This window comes from Conger conger, chromosome 1 (assembly GCF_963514075.1).
Source record: "Conger conger chromosome 1, fConCon1.1, whole genome shotgun sequence".
NCBI lineage: Eukaryota > Metazoa > Chordata > Actinopteri > Anguilliformes > Congridae > Conger > Conger conger.
The window spans coordinates 51,755,821-51,781,644 of NC_083760.1; the positions used below are offsets into that span (position 1 = coordinate 51,755,821).

The 25,824-nt window shown below is 40.7% G+C and overlaps 1 protein-coding gene across 3 annotated transcripts in view; it reads left to right on the forward strand.

The window, feature by feature from the left end:
• Positions 1-7,515: 7,515 nt before the first annotated feature.
• The window catches only part of col14a1a (collagen, type XIV, alpha 1a), a 121,087-nt gene continuing 102,778 nt past the window's right edge, over positions 7,516-25,824 (forward strand). For all 3 annotated transcript variants that reach the window (XM_061247041.1, XM_061247049.1, XM_061247058.1), the window contains exons 1-5: positions 7,516-7,613; positions 9,517-9,641; positions 14,585-14,701; positions 19,624-19,767; positions 22,387-22,473. In XM_061247041.1, coding sequence (XP_061103025.1) covers positions 9,551-9,641; positions 14,585-14,701; positions 19,624-19,767; positions 22,387-22,473 — 439 coding nt within the window. In that variant the 5' untranslated portion in view covers positions 7,516-7,613; positions 9,517-9,550. The remainder of the gene's footprint in view (positions 7,614-9,516; positions 9,642-14,584; positions 14,702-19,623; positions 19,768-22,386; positions 22,474-25,824) is intronic.

Consider the following 25,824-nt stretch of genomic DNA (forward strand, 5'->3'; position numbering starts at 1 on the left):
ACACTTATAGGGATATTCTGAGGCCCTCAAGGCTGCCTTGGGGGACTGTTTTTCCAGGCCAGGAATTCAAGGCCTGGCCCTCATGTGGAGTCTCAGAGTGCCTTAGGTTGTTCCGGACAGCACTAAGTCCTGGCACTATGCTGCCTCTACTGAGGAATTGAAGCCATCCAGGGTCAACGGCAGATAAAATATAGGATTTATCTCTCTGGCAGACTCTATAGCAGGGGTGTACAACAAGGGCCAATCCATTTCAGGATTTTGTGCCAACTCCAACTCAATTATCAAATTAGTTCAATCATATCTTGATTTGATACCTGTAGCACCAGCCACAGACTGCAAATGTGTCCTAAATACTTTACTGTGTGTATAGGAGTGGACCAGCACAGTTTGTAGTGCTGCCAGAAAACTAAAACTAAGATAACTGCTTGGAATAAAAACCAGCACGGCCCTCCAGGAACAGAGTTGTGCATCCATGCTCTAGAGGCAAGATGCTGCTGTAACTTAGTAAGAGGTAAATGACCACTGTTGAAGTACGTTATGGAAACTCTTCTTATCCAGGATGTGCTTAGTGTATTTGCCATTGGGTGAACCCTGAAACTGCAGCAGTCTATGGAAAAACATGTATGGACAAATATGTATTTAAAAATAATGAGAAGACCAATGTTATGTATTTAATAACAAAAGGAAAGGAACTTACGGAGGAAATCCAGATGATCAGCATTCTTTTACGGTTAAAATATTACAAGTTATTTGGCTGATGCTTTTATCCAAAGCAACTTACAGTTTATTAGACTAAGCAGGAGACAATCCCCCCTGGAGCAATGTGCTGTTAAAGGCCTTGCTCAAGGGCCCGACAGCTGGCTTTGCAGGTCCCACTCATGTACCTTAAGCACTACGCTACAGGCTGCCCATAGAGGTTAATAAATGTTTATTAAAAATGTTAATATATAAAAATAAATGATAGTATACATTCAAACCAGATTAGTAGGTATTTATTAGATTTATTTTCATACTTATTGGTCTTCTGCTGCTATAGCCCATCAACTCCAAGGTTTGAGTTGTGTGTTCAGAGATGCTCTTCTGCATACCGCTGTAGTAACACAAGATTATTTGAGTTACTGTCAACTTCTTGTCAGCTTGAACCAGCCCGGCCATTCTCCTCTGACCTCTCTCATTAAGAAGGCATTTTCATTACAGAACTGCCGCTCACTAGATGTCTTTTTTCTCACCATCCTCTGTAAACTCTAGAGACTGTTGTCTGTGAAAATCGCAGGAGATCAGCAGTTATCTGGCACCAACAATCATTCCACGCTCATTTTGATCATATTTCTTACCCATTCAGATATTTGGTTTGGACAACAATTGAATCTCTTGACCATGTCTGCATGTTTTTGCACTGAGTTGCTGCCACATGATTGGCTGAATAAATACTTGCATTAACAACCTGGTGTACAGGTCTACCTAATAAAGTGGTCACCAAGTTATATACAGTATTGTCAAGTCACTCAGCTCTAAACAATATACAAAAATCTTCTGATGTGCAAAGGCTGTTGAACAGGTTTAAAATAATTTCTGAGAACCATGGCTTCATTTATAACCATAACCATTAAGTTGCTGTGACAGAGACAAAATGGCTACCTGCTTTTCAAAGACTACTTTTTTATCTTGCTGGACCAGATTTTGTTGTTACAGCCCTACTCCAAAAGTGTAGGGCTGTAACAACAAAGCTTTTCAGTTGTTGTTTTTAGTGCAGCACACGTACACATGCTGAGACCGTTTGTTAGTTTTTTCACACGCAGTGTGCCAGGCAGTTCCAGCTGATATACTGTTATGTTTTGAGTGTTATTATTGTCATATGTATGTCTCATTGGACCCAAGCAGTTTGCTCAAGATAATGAAAAGCATGCATTTTGTAAAATGTGTTTAAATTGTGCTCTAGTCATAGACATTGTTTTAGCCCAGTGGCCACATCACAACTAAAGCACTAATTACAAACCATTGATAATGTTCGGTTACCTTTGGAAAATGGCTGTCTTTAGCTCAGTCTTTAGTCCATCATTAGTCCTGACTTTGTCATTTGTGGAAAAAGAGCTTTATGGCCAAGGTGAGAAAGCTTGCAGTTCAGAGACAGAGTAAACAAGACAATCAAACCCAACTTGTGTTTCAAGCACAACCCCACCACTCACAAGCAAACAAATGAAAAGGGTGTATCATTTTAAGAGGGCACTAAGTCAGCAATCAACTTTAATCCAATAATATAAAATAAGTCCACAGCTAGGGTCATTAAAATAGAGTTAGGGCAAACTCTGACTTATCCACTTATTAGTGCCAAACCAGAACTAAGCAGCTTCATTGTTTGCCCAGAGCCATTCTTTCAGATTCACCAGTAATACATGCAATTGTTCCAGGCTACTTTAAACCAATTTTAGCAAGCCTTGTTCTCATCCCATTTTCTGACTAATGTTTTACCGGTATCATTTCTGTAGTCATACAGAAACTGGTTTTACATGTAGCAGCTGTCTTGAAGAAAACTTTGCGAGTTTTTGGTTAGCTATTTCAAAGTGGGTATTTGCTTGGATATGGCGTGTTTGGCACTATGACTATGCACTTTACTTGGGGGATCAATTCGAAATAATGTTAAATCTTCTTTTATGCTCAAAGTAGATATGCATTTTAAATTATAATGCGAGGTAAATACCCTGTGTTAATTATCTCAGACACACAGTTCCTGGAACCCTTTAATGCTGTACTTCAGATTCCAAAAGCATTAATACCCAAACCCATGCTCTAAGGTTGCTTGAAGAATGCTAATTCAAAATTCAGCGCATCAACAGAAGACAGGCTAAAAGAGAGGTGAAAAGGGGTGTGACAGGAGGGGAGCCTAAGATGAAGCTTGCCTTTGGGGCTCCGGGGGTCAAAGGTCAGAAAATTCTAAGATGCTGTTGATTTAAAATGAGAAGATAATTTTGGAGCAGCAACATTGTTGTGACCCGAAAAGCAAATGTTAGTTTTCAATCAATTTCCAATCTCTTAAGATTTCCCTCCTGTTTTGGTTATCTCTGTTTATGTTTATTTGGGTATGTAGAATATCACATTTCTATGCTAATTAATGACAGGAATGCCCTACAGCGACAACCAAAAGATACACCAAGATATCGCCCCAATCTCACAAATACCTACGTTTTTCACCAAATACAATTCACCCATGGGACATTTAAACTATTTATTCAATGTAATGTTCATTTAGAAATGTACTCGCTATGTAATTTCCAGAATATGATAATCATACCAAGAACTGGCTTCCACCAAAAACAAAAAGAATCTGATGGCCAGACACCCTCTAACTCTTTCTGAAATATTGCAGAGGTTATATGTTACGCACGGTGAACTCTGTATCAACTCACGGCCGCTACTGCATTTACCTATCTGGCATCTCGGATAGTGAGGGGGCAGTTCATCATGCATGCCTTGGATTGTTCCCAGAAGTAGGTGTCCCTTGTAGGTGCTGGGAGAGCTTTTGCTCTGGGCAGTTTTGCAGCTTGGTGTTCTTTTCAGACTTGCTCTGCTTTGCCTGTAAAGCACAGCCTATCCCAGCAAGCATTGGGTGAGAGGTAGGAATACACCCTGGACAGGTCGCCGATCCATCACAGGACACGCACTCCATTCACTCAGACACTCATACGTAGGGGCAATGTAGACTGCAATGAGCCTAACCTGCATGTCTTTGGATTGTGAGAAGGAAACGGAGTACCTGGGGTGAATACATGCGGACACAGGGAGAACATGCAAACTCCACTCAAATGGCCAAGGCCGGGATTTGAACCCAGGACCTTCTTGCTGTGAGGCGACAGTGCTGTCCAATGCACCTACAGCTGAATCAGACATGATTAATAACCAGTAATGCAGAAGTACTCAAGGCATTATGCACACCAGATGTTCCAAAATTCTTTCATCTCAAGGCCCCCTGAAATAAGCAACCTGTGGATGGTGACCTCACTTCAATGAAATAAATAATCATTTGCCCTAAAATTGAACACTCACTACTGGTTATGATGACGTATTGTATACACTGCATGTGTGTTAGCCCATTTGGCTAAAGGCACATGCCCCCCCAGCTAAGGGAATAACAGCTGCTTTTTAAGTCTCCGCGAGTGACATCACTCATGACAGCCTACACAGTGATCTTTATTCCTGGTCCTGGAGAGGCATAGTTTCTGCTGGTTTTAGTTTTTGCCTTAATAGCAGAAACCAATTCAGACCCAAGAAACCAGGTGAGGTGAGTTACCAGTGTAATCAACTGCTTTTATTGATCAGTTAAGTGCTGGGTAACAAAGAAAGGACCCTGAGTGAGGACCACTGGCCTACAGACTACTGGTGAACTGATTGCCATGCTTACTACACTCAGCGAGCACTTTATTAGGTAGAACAATCCATCAGCTTGTTCATACAAATATTTAATCAACCAATACATGCAGACATGAAGAGATTCAGCTGTTTTTCAGACCAAATGTCAGAATTGGGAAGGAAAGTGATCAGGGTGGTTTGAGTATCTCAGAAACTGCTGATCTCCTGGGATTTTCATGCACAACAGTCTCTAGAGTTCACAGAGAACAAAAAACATCCAGCAAACTGCAGTTCTGCGGGCAGAAACCTGTTGCTAATGAGAAAGTTCAGAGGAGAAGGGCCAGACTGGTCAAAGCTGACAGGAACATGACAATAACGCAAATAACCACGCATTACAACAGTGGTATGCAGAAGAGCATCTCTGAACACACAATGCATCCACCTCTAAGTGGATAGGCTACAGCATAAGTCGAGACAATAAGTCCTACATACCTCATAAAGTGCTCACTGAGTGTATACACACTACTATTCTCACTTCCCTTTGCTGTCCCCTTCATTTCCGCAGCAACTTAACAGATGTAGCAGACGAGATCCGACAAGTGGGATCTTCCCACACGACAAACTGTACTCCAGAAAAGTGAGTTCGCCCTTCAGCTAAAGGAGCATTCCTCCAGCTAAGAGGATAATGATTGCTTATCAAGTCTCAGGGAGAGGTGTATTATTATATAATGGATCTATATAAGACACAGGTTTAAGCACAATAAGTATATTAATCATTACAACGATGATAATAATATTGCAAACTGCGTATGAACTAGACAGGGCTCATTTTGTATGTCTAAATATATAATTTATGAAACAGGTAGAACGATTTAAGCGGAAATACTTTACCTGTCTTGCCGAGGCCTCCCGATCTCAGTATGAAAATCCCTGATGTATGGTATAGAAATGAAATGTTGCAGCGAAAATAAAATGTTTCCACATAGCTGCATCCAAAGAATATGGGGCAGAACTGCTGGGAGGAAAGAAAACAGGTTTCCAATCCGTCTGCCAGTACTATTGGGAAAATATAGCTGTATCAGTATTATTCAAAGTGTCCAAGAGGGAAAAACTCTTGAGCAAAAACCCGTGGATGCTGTACTTCATGTGTACTGTATGAGACTGCGTTGAGCAGCAGGATAATTAAATCTATGCGGCAGTAAACGCATTTATTTAGCTGTCAGCATTCAGCACGCCACCCTATAACATGAATTAAGTCTAACTATGCAGCAATCATTAAAAGTCATTAAATAGTAAATGGACACTCTCCCACTGGTAGGCTCTAACAATTTCTTACCATGGTTACGAATGGGTTGTGAGACTAGGTTGGTGTAGCATAACAGTCGAATTGAGGCTTATGAAGGAATTTTTATGAAAGATTATTTATCCGCTGGCCAAAACTTCAAGAACTGTTGTGATAAACATACATATAGCCTAATAAATCTTGCAGTGCATGTAAAATACATAGCTGTGATAACCTGTACTTCACATAGCCACATGAAGAGAAGGTTACTGCAACAATTACGCCTAACCAGTCCTCAGTTTAACAGAGAGCGCCCTGGTACATGACTCTAGCTGAAACTAAAGAAATAAGTATATTATTGAGTCAGCATTTAAAAGTAATTAAAAAGACAATTATTAAGAGTGATAATTTGAAATTTTATCTCAAGCAAAGGGGGTCTTTTTTGCAAAGTGGCAATTTTTGTTGTAGATTATTATAGAAAATTAGTAACAAAGTATCTATCCACCTACCATCTATCTCTTTTAAGCCTACAGGCTATATCCACAATCATACAGCCTAACGTTTGAATTAAATGTCATTATTTTTAACCCACACAACATTCCAATTTGATATATAGTAACACCAGACAGGAAGAAGTGTGTTTCTCTTTTGTCGGTGTCATGCATTTGTATTTTGCCAAGGTGGGGCTCTCTCTGTGTGGCATGTTTGTATTGTTGGGACATCTGGCTCTTCTGGGGCTGTGATCAGAGAGGATGGGGGAGTGCCACAGGAAAGCTGCAGTCTGCCGTTATTAGCAACCGTGTCTGCCGGTGCCTGCACAGGAGATGGCGTGGCACACTGTGGTACAGAGACACACCCTCGGCAACTGTGCAAAGCTCATCTTCCCCCAGACGTTTTCAACTTAAAAATGTGGTCCAGCTAACTAGCGGTTTTATTGTGCCGTGTTTGTTTGCTTCTTAAGGGGTACTGGTCAGCTCAACTTTTCATGTATTTTACTACTCATTGTAAAGCCATACTCTTGTAGTAAAACAGCCTACCCTTGTTTCAGCTAACTATAAATAATTAAAAATGAATTGCTTAACAGAACTTGAAGCTGATTTCAAATAGTTTTCAACTTTCCTGAAGGCATGCCCTCACAAGAAACTTAATTCAGTTACTTAAAGACTCACGATATATAAACAGTTAAGCTTTCGAAAAAGAAAAAAAAAACTTTCCACAATTATGGAACATTTCACTGGAACACAGTTTAATCTAGAAATATTTTGTAAATGACTGCAGTTTGGAATTAATTAACGTAAACTGCAGTAAAATAGTACTGCCCAGCAAAACACAATTTTGAAATGCCAACGATAATTGTTCCGAAGAGATAAATGATCGATGATTTAGTTATAAATTTCTTTCATGAAGTGCTACGCTTGGATATCACGCTTGTATCAGGTTATTCGTAGCAAGCAGTAAAAGCCTACGAAATGAAATTTAACGCAACTACGGGGAAGCTGGCCAGCACATCTCATTTTAAAAGTGAATTAACGCTATACAAGCCTGCGGTAAAACTGACGACACATTAATATGGCAGGTGGATTGGGATAGATTTTTCAAATTAATATAATTGCAACCGTTTATATTTCAGATAACCATACTATGTCTATGTGGCATAGTAGCTAAACAAATAACCACCACAGATAACATCACCTGCGAGTGCAAATCGGTGCCTCGCAGGAGTTGAGATTTCTCCTCTGCAGCTCGTCCCATCCTTTTCAATTGGTTGACCGTGCTTTTTTCCTCCCTCAGTTCGCTCTAAACGAGATGAAGGATTGAACAGCTAGAGGGATGGGTGAATAACACGAAAGAAACACCCACATTCGGCTCAAGTCTTGACTGACGGAGAGTGGGAGCTGGGAGAGTGGCCGGGGAAGGCAGTCTCACTCAAGGGTGCTCTGAGGATCCGCTGGGAGGAAATACAGCGTAACAGTGCATGGTCTGAAAGGTATTGTAAGGATGTTGCCCTTATTTGTGTAGCATATAGGCTAGGCTCTCATTCATAGATTACCTTGAAAAGTGGTTTAATTGAGAAGCTTAATTTTCAATGAATGTGATTGAAGGTATTATGCTTGCTGCATAAAAATGAACTAAACAGAATACTGTATTGTTAAAATTGACGTGATGAATTAAAGGTAACATAAAATTGGGTATTTCTGTGTTTATGTTATATTAGCCTATTTATTTTAGTCATTGCACCTCCGTTAACGTTTCCGTTTTAATCCACACTGTTAATGGAACGTGAATGGAAAGTGCGCAAAAAGCATGTCAATGAAAACGAAATATTTTCCGATTTTTGTTCAACTTTTTTGTAAATCCCTTTGACCTATTTTGTTAAAAATTAAAGCAAGCAGTAGCCTACATCCATTAATTAGTGATGGTCTTCATTTAGGCTAACTTAAAGCACATTGACAGTATGTCACTATGGCGACAGTTAAGCTTGAAATTAATGTTTGTTGTCGTTCTGAGCTACGAGGCGACTGAAGGGGTCTATTGATGTGTAAATATTGAAGATTTAGGGTTTGTTTTGATTGTATTCCGTTCAGGATTAGAGTTACCTCTTCAAGCGGCAATTTTCTACATGACTGGAACCTAAATATGTTGTGTCAACGTGTTAGCTACTAAGCCATTCTCTTTGATTCAGGATAGTCCAGCAGGGGTTAAAAACTTTGTTTGGGATATTGATCGCAAGTTAACTTGTTTAGTAAAGTTCTCATAGCTATGAATGCATAAGAAAGAATAGGACATTCGAAAAACGTTTAAACTAATAAATAGCAGTTTTACGCGCCTAGAGTTTTTTTATTCGATTACAATGACCACCATTGCCTGGTACAGGGTATATGTAATCCGAGTTTTGAACATCATTTGAACCGCATCGCTTTGGTAATTTGATATTCTCGTACACTTCTGCAGGATAATAATAATCATATGATAAAATAATTATAACTTGTCAACTGCAATTTGAATGATTTTCTTGTAAGATGAAGGTTGTTTGAAAGATGTTTCGTATTGTTGTTATAGGCTACAGCCAAAAATAGTTAAGGTACATTTCATCTTGATAACATTAGCTCTAGCATTTTCCTCTTCATCCCATAGGCATCCACCTGAATAAAGCGTGATTTAGTTATCTCTGTTCTGGTTTGATCAAAAATATGGCTTTAGCTACAGTACGAAACAGGCATAAAGGGATTTGTATATTTTGATGAGAATTGTTTGATTAATGGTAATGTTGTTATTATTCAACTGTATGATAGATTAAAAACCATAGCCTAATGTACTCCATAAAATGTAAACATATATTCTTTAAATATGTGCTGAGACTGAGAAGGAATGAATCAGGGTTTAGTCAACTTGTTTTATTTGTTGAAGTCTCGCCAAGCTTTTCCCATGCTGTACACAGGAAATATTTCAAATTATTCTAGAGGGGCTCAAAATCATATGGGGCTCTTTAGTCCCCCATTAATCTCTATCTAATTGCTGTTGCTGCTGCATGCGACCATTTTCTAAAGGTCTAGAAGCCTCAGGACTTTGCAAGGAATGTGGCAGGGCTTTTCCAGTATCTGATTGTGCTACTTCAGATACAATTAATCCACTGGGTTACTTCAATACCCTGTTGAATAGATGACAAGGATTACATTGGTCTGGTTGTCCTCTCTCACAATGCTCAGAAACAGTCCTCTGGATCCTGTCTGTCAAAGTTGAACAAAGTCAGTACTGTTCCTGTCTCGGAGCAACTTGCTACTTCCACCCCCTTTCACTTGACCCCTCCCAACCCAACAACCCGCCTCTCGTACACGCATGTACAAGTGTTAATCACGATGTGTGCTTGAAGTGTCTTTCTGTCTCCCCAGGTGTGTCAGGAAGCTCACCTACACGGTCGTAAGGATGCGGGTTATGGAACTGGGGAGCAAGATGTGTTGGCCGCTGGTCTTTCTGGCACTTTCCGCCTTTTTTACTCCCCCAGTCGAGGGGCAAGGTAAGAAAAGCAACGAGTCTTCAATCACTTGCTGTTTCTTTTAGTGTTTCTTTTTTCCCCATGTGCAGGTTTGGTTAATTCCTACAGCTACCCATGTTTCATTCTATCCATGTTGTGTGTGTTCCTTTCTCCCTCTCTCATGTGTTAAAAAGTTTGCATGCTGCTCATAATGGTTTTGGACAAACTTGAGCAAGGGTATAACCAGGCGCATACAGGTAGGTGGCATCGAGACATTTGCCTCGGTTGCCGACCTAGGTCAAATACATAATTGTTTTGTATTCAAATACTTTTTTGTGCTCAGTTGATCTTGCCTGGTGAAATTGAGCCAACCGAGAGGACCAGAAGGTAGGGTCTGCACTTTTTGAGAGTATTTTAGAGGTTAAAATACACCAGACAAGCTCAGTTAAGCTTAGAAAAGTATTTGAATCCAAAAGAACTGCAAATTTGACCCAGGTCTACTTGGTTGGCCTTGATTTCTCCATCATCTGCTGTGTGGTAACTGAGGAAAACCTGGGTACAGGTCCTATGATGGGGATGGGAAGCCCGAATGCTCCCATTGAGAAACATGCAGGAATCACACGATACAGTACAGGAATCGCGCTGTACTCCGGGGACTGTTTGGCGTCTTCGGCTGAAGGGGGTTCACATTCCTTTCTGACCCTCCGCTGAATTGAACCTGTCGGCGTGTGCAGGTCTGAACTTCTGGCCAGGGGAGGGTTTTTTCCCCCTGCGAACAGGACACGCCGGGGGATTACTGTGATTTCTCTGAAGAGGGCAGGTGGTTACACACTGCCTCAGCTCGTGGTTGCAGCACCTTCTCCACCTGCTCCCTGGGCGAAGCAGGCAGTGTCTGCGCTACTTTCTGTCCGGTGTCCCCAAAAGGAAATGCAAATGTGAACTACCTGTGCTGGGTTCAGCCACCTTTGGGTGGCAGTTGGTACAGAACTCCTGCAGAGCCATTATATTGTACAATGTCTTTTCTGCCCAGTAGGCAACTGCCATAACCGTGATTCAAATGCTACTTTGTGTTCCAGGCACATCGCATGCTTTATATTAAGGTCTGATTGATCAAATTGAGGTAATTTAGTCAAGGGTTGTAATATTGTGCTGTATGGGAAATTAGATGATAATTTAAATGGCACAGGAGTGACTCAGAGCATCAAATAGAGAATTCAAATGCAACTCAAGATTCAAGGGACCTTTCTTTAATCTTGAGTGGTATGCAAGTTTTCTACAAGATGCTTTGATATTTCTGAATTAAAGTTACGCTACCGAGTCAACTGTTGAAAATATTCTACGAAGTGAATAATATTCGAAGGAGTGACTCAGCACTCAGCAGATCAATTCCATGATAATGCCAGTGCCAACGGTAGCCCCACAATTTTGTGAACGAGGGAGGAAGGGTTGTTGTTGGCCTCCCTGTCTAATTTGGCACCAGCAGCTTCTCAAATGAAAAATTGATTGTTAATGAAAATAAACAAGATTTATATTTAATATAGGGAACATGCTGAAAATAGGGATAATTTGAATCAGGATCTCTGAATTTGGGTGTAGGCAAAGATTGATTAGCTAAAATGTGAATGATCCTCACCAAAAACTGCAGAATACATTTTAACTTAAGCAGGCAAACATGCCGTGAAATCAAGCCGTTAAAATGATTGGGCACAAAGCCTGGATTGAAGATAAGGTTGAATTCGACCCAGGTTATTTTAATTGATACAGTACATAGCTGCCTGTCCTCACATCCCTGAGACCAAATGAAGATACATTTTGCACTTCCTGTCTTCCCTTTATGCTCAGATGGGAGACTCACATATGCTATTTTTGCATCACATTACTTCTGGAACATTCTTCTCTAAGTCTATCCATGGCTTGGACTTTAATATTTTAACATCCTCAGCAGCTCTGCCAGTGTAGGTTAAAGATGCAGGTGAGCTGAGCCAGGTGAGTTAGCGGAAGAATGGTATTTAAAAAAGAGAATCTGACAGATCTGGCGTAAGTGGAAACCTCCAATTTAGAGGTGTCTTCCATGGATGAGGGATAACCACATCAAAGGCTCTCTGAAATGTGTTACATTTTTGTATCTTATACATAATACAGGACCTCCTGCCTGCATCCTTTAAGTGGCAAGTCAGTGCATGACACTGTGAAACTGTTATGACAGGAACATTACACTAAATTGTCATCTTGGGCACATTGGCGTTAATTTGCCTGGGGAGTGCTGTAAAACGGTGAGTGGTGAAGGAATTGACTAACATGTTCTGAGAAAATCTTTTAAAAGACCAGCCAGGGTCTCGATCTACGCGCTGTTTTGATGTGCTTCCGGAAATCCTTTTCCGCACATCGAGCAAATGGACGAAATGTGTTCGTCTTCATTATTAATGACCTGTACGCGTCTCATTGGGCATCTGTCGAATGCCTCGTTGTGTTTGTGGGGCCCGTTGCAGAACAATTTTACATTACACGAATCACGTATGAGCAAGCTTGAGGAGCCAGTTTTCACTGCGTTATTACAGCCTTTGCTGTCAACTCGATTCATGTGTAGCCAGTCTACAATTAAGAGCTGAAAGTGCTTAGGAATACAACCAGCCACCCCTGTACCGCCTGTGGGCCTTTTCTAACCTCAAATTGATCTTTTCCTTTCCTCATAAATACATTTTATTTTATTTTATTTTATTTATTTTTTCTTGGAGATTGTTTGCTTCAGAAGACTCTTTCCATAGTAGATCTTTCGAAGTGTCCGTAGCTAGGTTCAAATACGCAGAGGAAGCTGCTCTGTGCAAACTAATTTGTGTGCACAGAAATGCGCCAGCCCTTCATAGATCTCAGAGTTCAGACCAATACACAGCTCACTGTGCTGAAATTGGATTCAGTTTTTCCCTGAGAAGGGAGATCTTGCTTCACAGAAACTACAGTCCTGCAGGTTTACGCATCCACTATTTCAGGTTGGTGAACTTGATATTATAAAAAAAAAAAAAAAAAAATATATGTATATATATATATATATATATATATATATTAATCTACCAACATACACTCAGTGAGCACTTTATTAGATATTTATTATACTTCTTTTTTAGACTTTAGACTTTAGTCTTCTGGTGCTGTAGTCTATCCATTTAGAGGTTTGGCACGTTGTGTGTTCAGAGATGCTCTTCTGCATACCACTGTTATAATGCGTGGTTATTTGCATTACTGTCACCTTCCTGTCAGCTTTGACCAGTCTGGCCCTTCTCCTCTGACCTCCCTCATTAACAACTCGTTTCTGTCTGCAGAACTGCTGCTCATTGGATGTTTTTTGTTTTTTGCACCATTCTCTGCAAACTATAGAGACTGTTGTACATGAAAATATCTGAGATACTCAAACCACCCAGTCTGACACCAACAATCATTCCACTGACAAAGTCACTTTTCTTCCCCATTCTGACATTTGGTCTGAAAAACACCTCTTGACCATGTCTGCATGCTTTTATGCATTTAGTTGCTGCCATATGATTGGCTGATTAAATATTTGCATTAACAAGCTGGTGTACAGGTTTACCTAATAAAGTGATCACTGAGTGTATATTTAATCTCCTCAAATAGTTTCGAACTACCACTCCATATGACTTCTGCCAAACTGTAGGCTTTTTACATACCTACACTCTCTGCACTTGCCACCAGTCCGTAGTTCCTACCAGCCTCTTTTAACATACAGTAGAACCTCAGAGAACCGAACCCATCGGGTCATTTAGAACCCTGAAAGTGACGTGAAACACACCTATTTTATGAAATGAATTACTTAAGTTTATTTTGAGTCATAATAAAGCAATAATCTCAATGGCATTTTTCCACACAGTAACTGTCATATAAAGTACAACAATAGGCTAAACTTGGCTGTAGCCATCAGTGTGACACGATCTTTAAAATTATTCGCCTGCTTCTTGCTTCCATCCAACAGCGATTCTATCCCCTGTTTGGTTGACCGGTCTTTCCGGTTGTCTGAGGTTCAGATCTCTGAAGTTCTACTGTATATCTCTATAAGTACTTTCATTTATGAGAGTGCAAGACAAAGTATAGGTATGTAAAAATACTTTGGCACCTTTCTGCACTGTTAGTGGCAGAACATGAAGACACAAACGTGTGTTTGTGAGACTGTTTGTGGCACATGAAATAATATTTTTTATTTCATTTTGTTTCTTCTTTGAATTGCTGGAATGCTATAGTGTTGGTGCTGGTGATGCATTTATTATTATTATTATTATTTATTGAACTAAAGTAGATACCAACAGGAATGGTGACTGGATTGCTCTTACTGTAGATTATGTAGCTCTCTTTCTCTCTCCATCAGCCGGAATAGACGCTTGTGATGCTATTCCGGAACTTTCTTGGTGTTGGGTCTGTTGGGAAGAAAAAGTCACATTCTCTTTTGAAAGGCTTCACTTCTGGTGTTATATGGCATACACTTCACCACTGTAGATGGAGGGCATGAAGGTGCTCTCGATGCCCACTGTACTTTAATCACTGCAAAATATGTTTTAGAGACCCCACCACCTTCTCACCCCCATCTGTCCTGATCTGTAGAGGCATCAAACATCAAAGATTTCCTGAAATAGCATCTGATACTCCCCTGCCCTCACAGGAAATGGAGCTGTTGTCATTGGCTCCCACAATCCCTCTCACTGTACCAAATGACTCAAAGAGGAGAAAGAGAATGTGATTTTACTTTCTGTGTAGCAAGCATGATGTCCATTTTGTCTGTGTCTGTATTCTGTGTGTGTTAACCGTGTTTTCATTAGTGGGACCTCTGTGGACCTCTGTCTCTGTATTAGTGTAATTAACCATGTGGTGTGCCTAACACTGGGGAATTATCCAGGATATACAATAAATATTTATATACAAGCCTTTGCAGAATTGGCCACATATTAACTTGAGTCTTTTCTTCTGATATTTTTTTTCTCTAGTCTCAAATCCCAGAAGACTACGTTTTAAAGTCATGGGCAAGAGCAAATTGCTTGTGGCATGGAAAGAGCCAAGAGGAGATTTTCAAAGCTACAGATTTATCTATACCTCTGAGCCAGGTAAGGCAGACACCTCATTCACTCACATTCCTTCTAGTTGTCAAAATGTGTCCTCCTCTATGCAGCTTCTATCCAGTCTCCAGGCTGAACAGCTAACTGCTCAATGAGCACTCGTTGAGAGACGTGCGGCAGATTATTGACCTACCTTTCAGGTCACCGGTCAACATAATGCCTGTCCTGTCATCATGCTGTGCAGGCAAGCCCAAGCACTGTACAGTTTTACATACTGTGTCAGATGCAAAGGAATGCTGTTGAAAATTATTCAAAAAGCACAGCGTGCTTGCAGACATAACAATGGCCTCCACCAAGAGTTAACATTTACCATTCCAGAGTTCTGGAAAGTCAATATTTTCGAACAAATCCCCACAGCAAACTGGGGTCAAAGAATAGTATGAAGGAGGCATTTGTGAAAGATCTGGTAACCGATAACTTATACTCATGTAGGCAGAGCTCAGTGAGAAACCTTTCTAGATGAGAAGCTTTGAGTGCTTTAGGTGGTTATTTGCCATTGCGATGCCCAAGCTCATCCTTTAGTCAAACACTGAGATCTGACTTGACAGAGAACAATGGGGGCATAGATGTTCTATTCCCAGAATTCCATGCTCAGACTTGGTGCACAGATGCAAAAGGTCAAGACAATTGGGGACTGAGACAGTCTGGACAGTGACATTTTACGCACTTTTGTACTCTAATAATAAGCACTAAACACAGTATACTGTTGATTTTTCTTTTAAAATTTAAAAGTGGATGTCTTTCATTTCTGTAAACACAGTCTCAGCTGTCTCAAAGTTTATGTGGGCTTTTTATTTGTGCTGTTTGCTCTGAGTGAGTCACTCACACAAGGAAAGGTACAGCTGCTGTAGTTTGCCTGAAGTACTGTAGGGAAAGTTCAGAAATGAGACCATTCTTAGATACTCCTTTATTTTTCCTGAACAGTAGCCAAAATTCACTGCAGCAAAATAAATAAATAAATAAATCTGGGCATTTAAAAATGAAAATCCACCTACTCTCCTGCTTCAGCAAGGGTGTTTCCCCAACATTCTCAACACCAAGCGCTGTGGGTATCAGGCTGGGTGTCTGCATCTCATTTACTCTTATGTTCAGTTTGGGTGAAATTTAGCCACTTCAAACTTTTAGTATAAGAGGAATGACTACATTTGGTTCTTGTTTTGTGTTTCGACTTGTTCATAATTTGTATTTGCTTTGTTTTATTTTATTTTTTTGCCTATAGGGATTCATTGGATATATGGAATAAGATAAATAAATAATAAGATAAATAATTGAGAATGTCATTTAAAATGTTCACACATATACATGATATATGCTGCATATGCTGTAATAATAGTGGATTTATATAAATCATAACTTTATCATAAAACATGTATGACACCTTTATTGTTAAATGTGATCTAGCAGATCTGAGAGCAATTAACAATATACAGTTAAATGCAAAGGTATTGGAACAGTGACATACTGTACATTTTGTTGTTTTGGCTCTCTACTTCAGCACATTGGACTTGAAATAACACAATGGATCTGAGATGTGACAAGTGCAGACTGACAGCTTTAATTTGAGAGGATTTACATCCATATCGGGTGACCCTTTTTATATATTGTACCCAGTTTTATGAGAGCAAATAAGTATGGGTTATTTTAGCTATCTGCCATTAACTCATACACAAGAAAGCTAACAAAAGGTCTAGAGTTGATTCTATATGTGGAATTTGCATTTGGAGTCCGGTGTCTCTCAACATGAGGACCATGAGGACCTTAAGTGTCAATTCAAGCAAAGCAGGCTATCATGAGACTGAGTAATTATTCAGACACATTTGTGTGTGTGTCATAGACAACTGTTTGATACATTGTTAGGAAGCAAGACCGCACTGGTGAGCTCAGCAATAGCACACAACCTGGTATACCATGGAAGAACACTGTAGTAGACCGAAGAATACTTTCAATTGTGAAGAAAAACCCCTTTTCAATTGTCAAACAGACCAAGACCACTCTCCAGGATGTAGACATAGATGTGTGTGAAGGAGTACCATAAAGACAAGACTACACCAGGTTAACCTCTTAGAAGGCTCACCGCAAGATGCTAACCACTGGTAAGCATCAAGAACCCAACGGCCAGGTTAGAGTTAACTAAAAGCACAAAACAATTTTTACAGTTCTGGAACAAAGGCTAATGGATTGACGAGAAGGGTCTTAACCTATAACAAAGTGATGGAAAGAGGAAAGTGTAGAAAAAGAAAATAACTGCTCATCCACAGCACCCCTCTCATCTGTGAAACATGTTGGAGGTAGTGTTATGGGTTGGGCATGTATGTCTGTCTGGAACTGGCTTACCTATCTTCATTGATGATGTAACTACCGACAGCAGCACCAGGATTCTGCAGTGTACAGAAACATCTTATTTGCTCAGATCCATCCTGAATCTAATGTCAATTGCCTCAGTACTCAGTGGAAGGCGCCTCACATTGCAGAAGGACAATGACCCCAAACTACTGCCAAACCAACCAAGTTTTCCAAGGCCTAATGTTCTTAAATTACATTTTACATTATTGGCAGACGCTCTTATCCAGAGCGACGTACAGTTGACTAAGCAGGAGACAATGCAGGGTTAAGGGCCTTGCTCAAGGGCCCAAAGGCTGTGCGGTTCTTATTGTGGCTACACTGGGATTAGAGCCATCAACCTTGCGTGTCCCAGTCATTTACCTTAACCACTACACTACAGGCCACCCCTTCTTGACTGGCCAAGTCAATCAGCTATCCTGAATCCAACTGAATATGTGTTTCAATTGCTGAACACAAGACTGATGGCAAAACTCCAGAAACAAAGAGGAACAGGAGATGGCTGCAGTACAGGCCTGGCTGAGCTTTTCCAGGGATGGTACCCAGCATCTCGTCTATGGGTCGCAGACTTCGAGCTGTGATCGAATCCAAAGGATTTGCAACCAACAACTAAATATGGCTCTATTTTACATTATGTGAAATTGTCCCATTGCTTTTTGGAATACCTTCAAAGTAAAGCTAACAGTCTGCACTTTAACCACATATGCATTGTTTTATTCCTGTGTGCTGAAGTACACAGTCAAAAAACTAAACGTTGCCACTGTCCTAATCATTTTGCAATTATGCAATTATGCTTTGCATTGCTTGAAAGGTTCTTGTTTACTGGTTATGTATCCTTCAGATTATATTTTTGTCTCTTTTTTCTTTCATAATACCAGCCAGAAAGTTAATTTAAACACTCATGGGCCATAAGTTATGGCTTCCTTATCCATGTACTCAATAATCACAATACATATTTCAGCTAAGGCGGGTTTTCAGAAATTAGCTTTTCGCTCAAAGATTTATTTTTTCCTGTCCAATAAGCCGTCCCTTGCCAAGTGCTCTGGCCTGCTGTTTAAGTTGATTTGCACCATCCATTGTTACTGAATTAATGGCTCTCACAGTCACCCTCTGAAACCTGCCTTGTTCTGCTGCACCTTCTTTGGTCCTCCTAACCTTGACTGCGTGGCTGTACTGTGGAAATGTTGCTGATTAGGCAGGATCTTCTCTCTGGCAGCCGATTGCCACGGCCTCTGCTTTTAAATCACTCTAATTGGTCAATAATCAGAGTGGTCTGAACAGTTTTACTGCTGAGGGTTTGAAAATGAATCCCCCTTTATGGACTGACCCCCCCCCCCTTCCTAGATGAAGAAGAAGTGCTTGTGAGATTGACTCCCACATACTGGTTTTAAAGTTTCGGCTTCGTGGGAACCGTTTTGGAGGGTTATTTTGCAAATCAAGTCCTAGCATGTAAACTGACTGGAAATGCCCACTTCAGAGGCCACTGCAGAAATTGGTAGACTTGAACTGTGTCTGGTTTGACAGCTACTGTATTCCCGCCTGAATCCTCTCTGCCCATTTGTAATACAGCAGTGGAATTTACAACATCACATTTCAAACTCCCCTGCAAAAAGTAAAGCATTTATGATGTTCAGTTCTACAAATAAAAATCTGTAATATTAGAACATGAAAAACCTTGCCAAAAATCATGACTGCTCACTGTTTAAAACAAAGAATTTTAAGGTCCTGGCAGGGTCTACAGGCCACAGTGTATGCTTAGCAGTACGTGATACCTCATAATAACTTGCCATGGCTGAGTGTTGGAATGGGATCAGTAAAGAGTGACTGGATTAGTGGGACACTAAGTCTTAAGAACTCCTGGTCTGCAAATGGAAACAGTGAGGTGGGATGAAGCTTGGGCACTGAAATAATTGAGACATTATAGGAATGAAGGCAGTGATGTACTGTATTTCTGAAGCATTTTATTAAATATCTAAGACTGTTTTCAATAGCAAGCACCAGGCTGTGCCTAGTACCCTTGAAAGTTGTGGTGGTAATGGTTTTATGTGGAATTATCTAAAAGAGCAAATAATATATACATCTTACACAAACAAAATCAAACAGGTTTCCAGACCTTAAAGTTAACAAGTAGCCAGTTGCACTTAAATGTTCCCCATAAATGTTCTCCAAGTAACAAGTAACTCGTTGTGGTTCTTCGGAGGGTTTTGCATTTCTTTACAAGCGAGTGGAGAGGAATAGTGCATAGCTTTTAAAGAGGGAAGGTTATCTTCATTTGCGATGTAATAAAAGTGAAGCAGATGTGTTGTAGCGGGGCTCCTCCTTAACTTCCCCGTGAATAGAGATTGTTTATTGCTTCACCGCCTCCCTCCATCCCATGTTGACGCATCCGAAACCCCTCAAGTGTTTTTCACCTACAACAGTCCTGACATGTAGCACTCTACACCAACAGCTTGAATTTAAGACCTCTAGGAACCTAAATCAGAAATCAGCTTTGACGACCGTGTTGGTGCGTGTAGAAAATGGTGGAAGGACATACCATGTTAAGCATTTTTCCTCCTTTCTGTTTACAGGTGGAGAGGAAACAGAGTTCCAAATCCCGAAAGGTGAAAACAAAGCAGTAATACATGATTTCAGTCCCGATAATGAGTACACAGTCAAGGTCATTGCTGTGAATGGTGACAAGGAAAGCAGACCACTGAAGGGGAAATATGCAGGTGAGGAAAGAGCAGTTTATGCTTTGTGGTTGTTATATACCAAATCTGTGCTGCGACAATGATGACAATGATTCTTCTTTAAAATAGTGTATAGTATAATTTTAAACAGTGTACAGCAAACCTTAGAATGTGCAAACTTATGAACAATGAAAGGTTAACCACATTTAGTAGTAATATAATATACATATCCATATTTATTTCTGAAAGGCACAACTTTGTTCATTCTGGTATTCTTTGCCATGAATTTCCAATGGGACTAGCTAGCAACTAGCAGGGAAATGGTGATTATTCCTTGTGAATAGGAACTCTTGCTACCTTTCCTGAGGGGGAATTGGCAAACACCAACTTGGAAAGCATCCAAATGTAGAATATCAAACAATCAAGGCAACGCCAAGGTTTGAGTTGAAATTCAGGAAAAGAGTTTGTACTTTCAGTTTACAACTTTTATATTTTGTGATTGTGTATGCCATTAATTAGGGATTTTCTGCACAGAAATGGAAAGTTCTTTATGCACTCTAAATGTCTCATATCAGTCATAGCTCAACAACCCCATGTGATAGAAGCACAAGGATGTATACAGTGGCTTCAGAAAGTATTCAGACCCATTCACTTTTTGCACACGCTGTTGTTTTGTAGGTTACATTTTAAATGGATAAAATTGCCCATCAACCTATGCTCAATAACCCATCATGATGAAATGAACGCATGTTTTTAAAAAATGTATTGAAAATCTAAAACTGAAATCTGTCATTTATATAAGTATTCAGACCCTTAATTCAGTACTTTGTAGAAGCCCCTTTGGCAGCAATTGCAGCTTCCAGTCTTCTCTCTACAAGCTCTGCACACCTGGATTTCGGCAGTTTATCCCATTCTTCCTGACAGATCCTCTTAAGCCCCATCAGATTGGATGGGAAGTCTCTGAACTGCCATCCTCAGGTCTCTCCACAGATGTTCTATGGGGTTTTAATTCTGGGCATTGGCTGACCCACTCAAGGACAGCCAGACACTTGTCCCGAAGCCACTCAAGTGTTGTCTTGGCTGTATGCTTCACCGTAGGGATTGGTATTAGCCAGGTAATGAGCAGTGCCTGGTGTTTGCCAGACATAATGCTTGGAGTTCTGCCCAAAGAGTTACTTACAAGAGAATCTTTTTCCTTATGCTCTCAGAGCCCCATTTGGCAAACTCCAAGCAGGCTTTCATATTCTGTCTAGCCACTCTACCACAAAGGTCTGATTGATGAAGTGCTGCTGAGATGGTAGACCTACCGGCAGGTTCTCCCATCTCTGCAGAGGGCTTCCAAAGCTCTGTTAGAGTGACTGTTGTGCCCTTCTTGCCCGGTTACTCAGTTTGGCCGGATGATCAACTCTAGGTGGTTCCAAACATCTTCCATTTCACAATTATTGAGGCCACGGTGCTCCTGGGAACGCTCAAAGCTTTAGAAATGGTTTTATAGCCTTTCCCTGATCTATGCCTCACCGCAATTTTGTTGCGGAGGTCTCCAGATAGTTCCTTGGACTTCATGGCTTGGTTTTTGTCCTGACATGCATTGCGAATTGTGGGACCTCATGTACACAGGTGTGTGCCTTTCTAAACTATGTCAAATCAATTACATTTTCCACAGGTGGACTTTGGAGCCACAGCAAAGGGCCTGAAGACTTATGTAAATGAGAGATTTCAGTCAGTTTCAGTTGATTTTTAATATATTTGCAAAAATGTCTAAAAACATGTTTTTACTTTGTCACTGAGTGTAGATTGATGGGCAAAAATAGCAATTTCATCAATGTAAGATTACACCTATAACACAATAAAGTGTGCAAAAAGTGAAGGGGTCACAATACTTCTGAAGCCACTGTAAATATACCAAGTAATACATGGGTTTTGTTGTTCCTAAAAATATAGATTTATTGTATATACAGTACCACACTTTTGCACAACACCAGCATTGTGACTGGTAACATCAATCTATAAGCATTGTAATTAACCATACATTTGTAAGAAATAATAGAAACTACTAACTGAGTTAACATCAACATTTAAATATTGGGTTTAAATACCAATAGTAGAAGCAAAAGTTTAATACCAAGTGTTTCAAAAGTTTCAGCTATCACAATGAGAGGGCCTATCGTCAGATCTCATGATGATAATGAACTTAATGAACTGCATTCATATAGAACCTTTTACAGATCTAAAGAGCTTCAAATTGTGGTGGTGCAATACTAATCCCTACCATTACCAATGAGTAGCACCCCCTAGGTGATACACAGCAACCAACTTTGTGCAAAAACACTCCCTAGACCTCAACTTCCCTAAAACATCTTATTGAGCCCATAAAACAGAGGGAGTGGGATGTCTTGATTAAAACAGGTAGGGAGTCCCCTGTTCTTTGTGGTAAGTGATATGCAATCCTAAATGACCACAGCCAGTCAGGGCCTTCTATTGTCTTTCTAATGTTTTGGAAAAAAACGAATATGCAGTTGCCCTTTCAGTAACGGGAAACATCTAACCTCCTAATGGGATTGATCTGGAATTCAGGGGTGCAGGCGGGCTGTCTGTAGGGAATGGGAGCTTAAGGCTGGACATTTAAGCCTCACTGTTGTCCTCATCTTCTGTTTGTCTCAGTCCAAGAGCTGGAGCCAGACGAGGATGTGCAGTCTCAGAAACTGAAGGACAACGATGGGTCTGAGGATGTCAATGAGATATCGGCAGGTAGGGCGTCACCAGAACCGCTGACACAGAGATGCACTGCGATTTCTCTAAAGGGAGCACTTCTTAAAATGTCTTCTTTTCATTAGCTGAGTTCGAATCTGTTTTTTCGCTTTTGATATTGTGCTTTATGCATTGAAATATGAGGGCTGGAAAGAATGTTTTAACCAAAATCATTATAAACTCATTTTGCTGCTGCTGTGTCATTTACCATAATAAGTACATTGGTGAGGAGGTTTTATACAAAATATTCCAATATTAACTTTCCAAGTCAGGCCGTTCATGTACTGTAACTAGCTTTGGCATTGGTAGAAGTATGTGAAAAAGCAGTTGTTTTTTCAGTTGATTGAAGATGTGTTACTAGTAGCTCTTGAGGCAAACATTTACTGGGTCCTGTAGAGTGGTCCCCATTGCTATCCTTTTTTGAGTGAGTTCCATGTGTTTTGGATTCCTGTGGGATTTCATATGTCAATCAGCTGAGGAGGAGAAAAGAAAAACAAAATTGTTATCTTAGTGTGAAAAGAAAATAAAGTCACATTTCTCTAATGCTACTTTGTTTGTATACAGTACAGTGCAAAAGTCTTAGGCACCTGTGTAACATTCTGTATAGATAAGATTCTTTTCAAAAATAATTCAATGAAAGGTCCTAAATAAACATACGATACATTTTACATTACATTTTAATAATTTGGCAGAATAGTTATAAACAGAATCAAATCAATATTTTTTGTGACCACCCTTCGGCGTTAAAACTGCATCGCTTCTCTGAGATAGCCAACACTGTCCTGCAGTTCTATAAGGCAATCAGTAGGGAGGTTGTTCCACGCCAATTCTTCTGCAGACCTTGGTTGGCTCCTTGCTTCTGATCTCAGACAGCCTTTATCAAGTTTTTATGCAAAAAGTAGACAAACGCTTACAGAAATATGTTACTTTTTAAAATGAAATACAAAAATGTCTCTGTAAAATTAAATCTTTTGGAAAATGAATATTTGGAAATCCAAATGTGTTATTTTATCCTAACACATACAAAAAAAATAAACATATATATATAATAAAGTCTAGGGTGCCTAAGACTTCTGCACAGTACTGTATGTATTCCCTTACTACATGTACCTGTGCAGTCTCACGATCAAATACAGTAGCAAGGGCTTGTGATAACCATTGATTTGTCCACGCCAAGTAGCTAAGTATTCCGGCTACTAATCAGCTGCCGGAGATATCCCTTCCGGATTGTCCCTAAACCTCACGGCCGGGTCTGGTTTTCAGCCGTTCTGTCTGCTTTTAGTCCGGGGGGGAGGGGTTGCTGTGTACACACGGCTCTGAGTCAATGGGGGCGATTCTCCAAAGCGACTGCCGCTCTCAGATGTTTTTCGCTCTCTTTAATTTGGTGCCCACTGTGTCATCCTCCCAAGTTGTTGGGATTTAGAGGGGCTTCCTTCCTGAAAGCTGCGAGAGCTTACTGTGAGATTCCGTTTCTTTCTTCCTCAATTTCACAAACGAGTCGGAGCGCGTGCCGCTTCGGCTTGCATCCTAGCTTGGCGGCGGCGACGCCCGGTCACGGTGCTGCAAACTTCTTTTCAAAAGTCGACGCTAGGGGTGCTACCGATAAATGAAGAGCACTTCTCTTCAAGGGGGATTTTTTTTCGTCCTTCACTGAGAGCTTGAAGTCATTGAAGTCAAGCTGCTTGTGATTCAGATTTTTCGCACTTCAGAGATTTTTTAAAGCCGTATATACTGTAAGCCAAACTGGAGAAGTCCAAATGAGATTAATTCCCCTTTCCAGTCCAGTGATCCGTCTATTAGAATATGATGTTGTTTTGCCTTTGTACCTTGTTGATGACACACGTTTGTGAGTAGAGGCATTCTTCGCGGGTTCTGATTTTCTTCAGCTTAATCAGATTTATTTTTCTAGCTGAAAGGCCATGGCGCGAAACGACCTTAGCATTATCTAATTTATTCACACTTGGGTGAATGCAAGATTCTTACCTTACTATGGGAGCTGGACCTGAATACACTTGAGGACAATGAGTCAGCAAAGAGCAGGTCCCACAGTAGGGACAGATAGCCTCTCCATCTGCTGCAATTAAAAGGTTTTAACTGACATTAAAAAAAATGTGTTTGTGTGACGAGTTTTTGTTGTTGTTTATAGGGTACTAAATACATTCATGAAGATTTATACAAAAAAAAAGTATGAAAAAATGTCATATGTAAAAGTCGTATCTGCTTGGAGCCCATTCACTTTGGAATGTTTGAAGCTTGATATCTCAAAACTTTCAGAACGCAGATAGAACCTTCTAATTCTCAGCTCAAAAAGTGCAGACTGTCGCTCTGTGATTGAAGACTGGATGGTGGGAAGAGCTGCTCAGTATGTGACAGTTGGTAGGACGCCCTCAAGGTAAGCTGCCATGCCAAAGTGTCCTTCTCAATTGCATGCCCTGCTGAAAAAAACAGCTCAAGCTACGTTCTGGTTGACTAGTTCACACCAGCTCCCAGCTCGACATGGTTTAGCTCGTTCACCAGTTCAGACCAGTTCCTTGATCGACATGGTTTAGCTGGTTCACCAGTTCAGACGAGCTCCCAGCTTGGCATGAATTAATATTGACTCACGCACCATGTTGCGTTTTATTTGAATAAAAAGTTTGTCCGAAAGTCTGTATAGAAAGTTTCCCCCTGCCAAGCTGCCTAGGAGGCCATCCAGTTCGTCTTTTCCCAGCCCTGACATGGTGTGCTGAAGACAAGGGTGGAGGGGGGGTACAGTGATTTGTCTCAAAAGGGAGGGACATCAACCCAGGAAGCAATTTGTTTGAAACCCGGTGCTGGTTAAAGCAGCTCCTCGAGTCTGCTTTGTTCGGACCTGCGGCAGGAGCTGGCAGAGGTCAGAGGTTGTGTCCGTCACACACATAAGCGTCTGTAATAGCACGGGAAGAGAAGGGGGTGTAATGGGCTTAGCTGACCTCCTTTGGTAGAGGGCAGGACACTCGAGGGGGAAGTGGGACGAGGTTATTACTGAGGAATTCCAGCACCTGCAACCCGTAATCTTCTCCGCAGCCACCGGAGGAGCCGAGAGTCAGGAGAAACGAGCGGCAGATGAAGACACTTTTTCCCCTGAAGTTTTTTGTTCCACGTTATTACCCGTTTTAACTGAAAGAACAGAGTCAGACCCTTTTTACGGTTATGGATTCTCCTCTCGGTTTGTGCTCGGGGTGTTATGTAAATAGGAGGACCTGTGTTTTCTTTTGTTGTCGCTACTTTATTTTCTCTGTTTTGTGTTCTCCCAGTTGGGATGTGCACAGCCTGGGCCTGCTGCTCTTTCTCTGTTGGAATACTATAGTATAGTGCGGGCATTGCAGGACT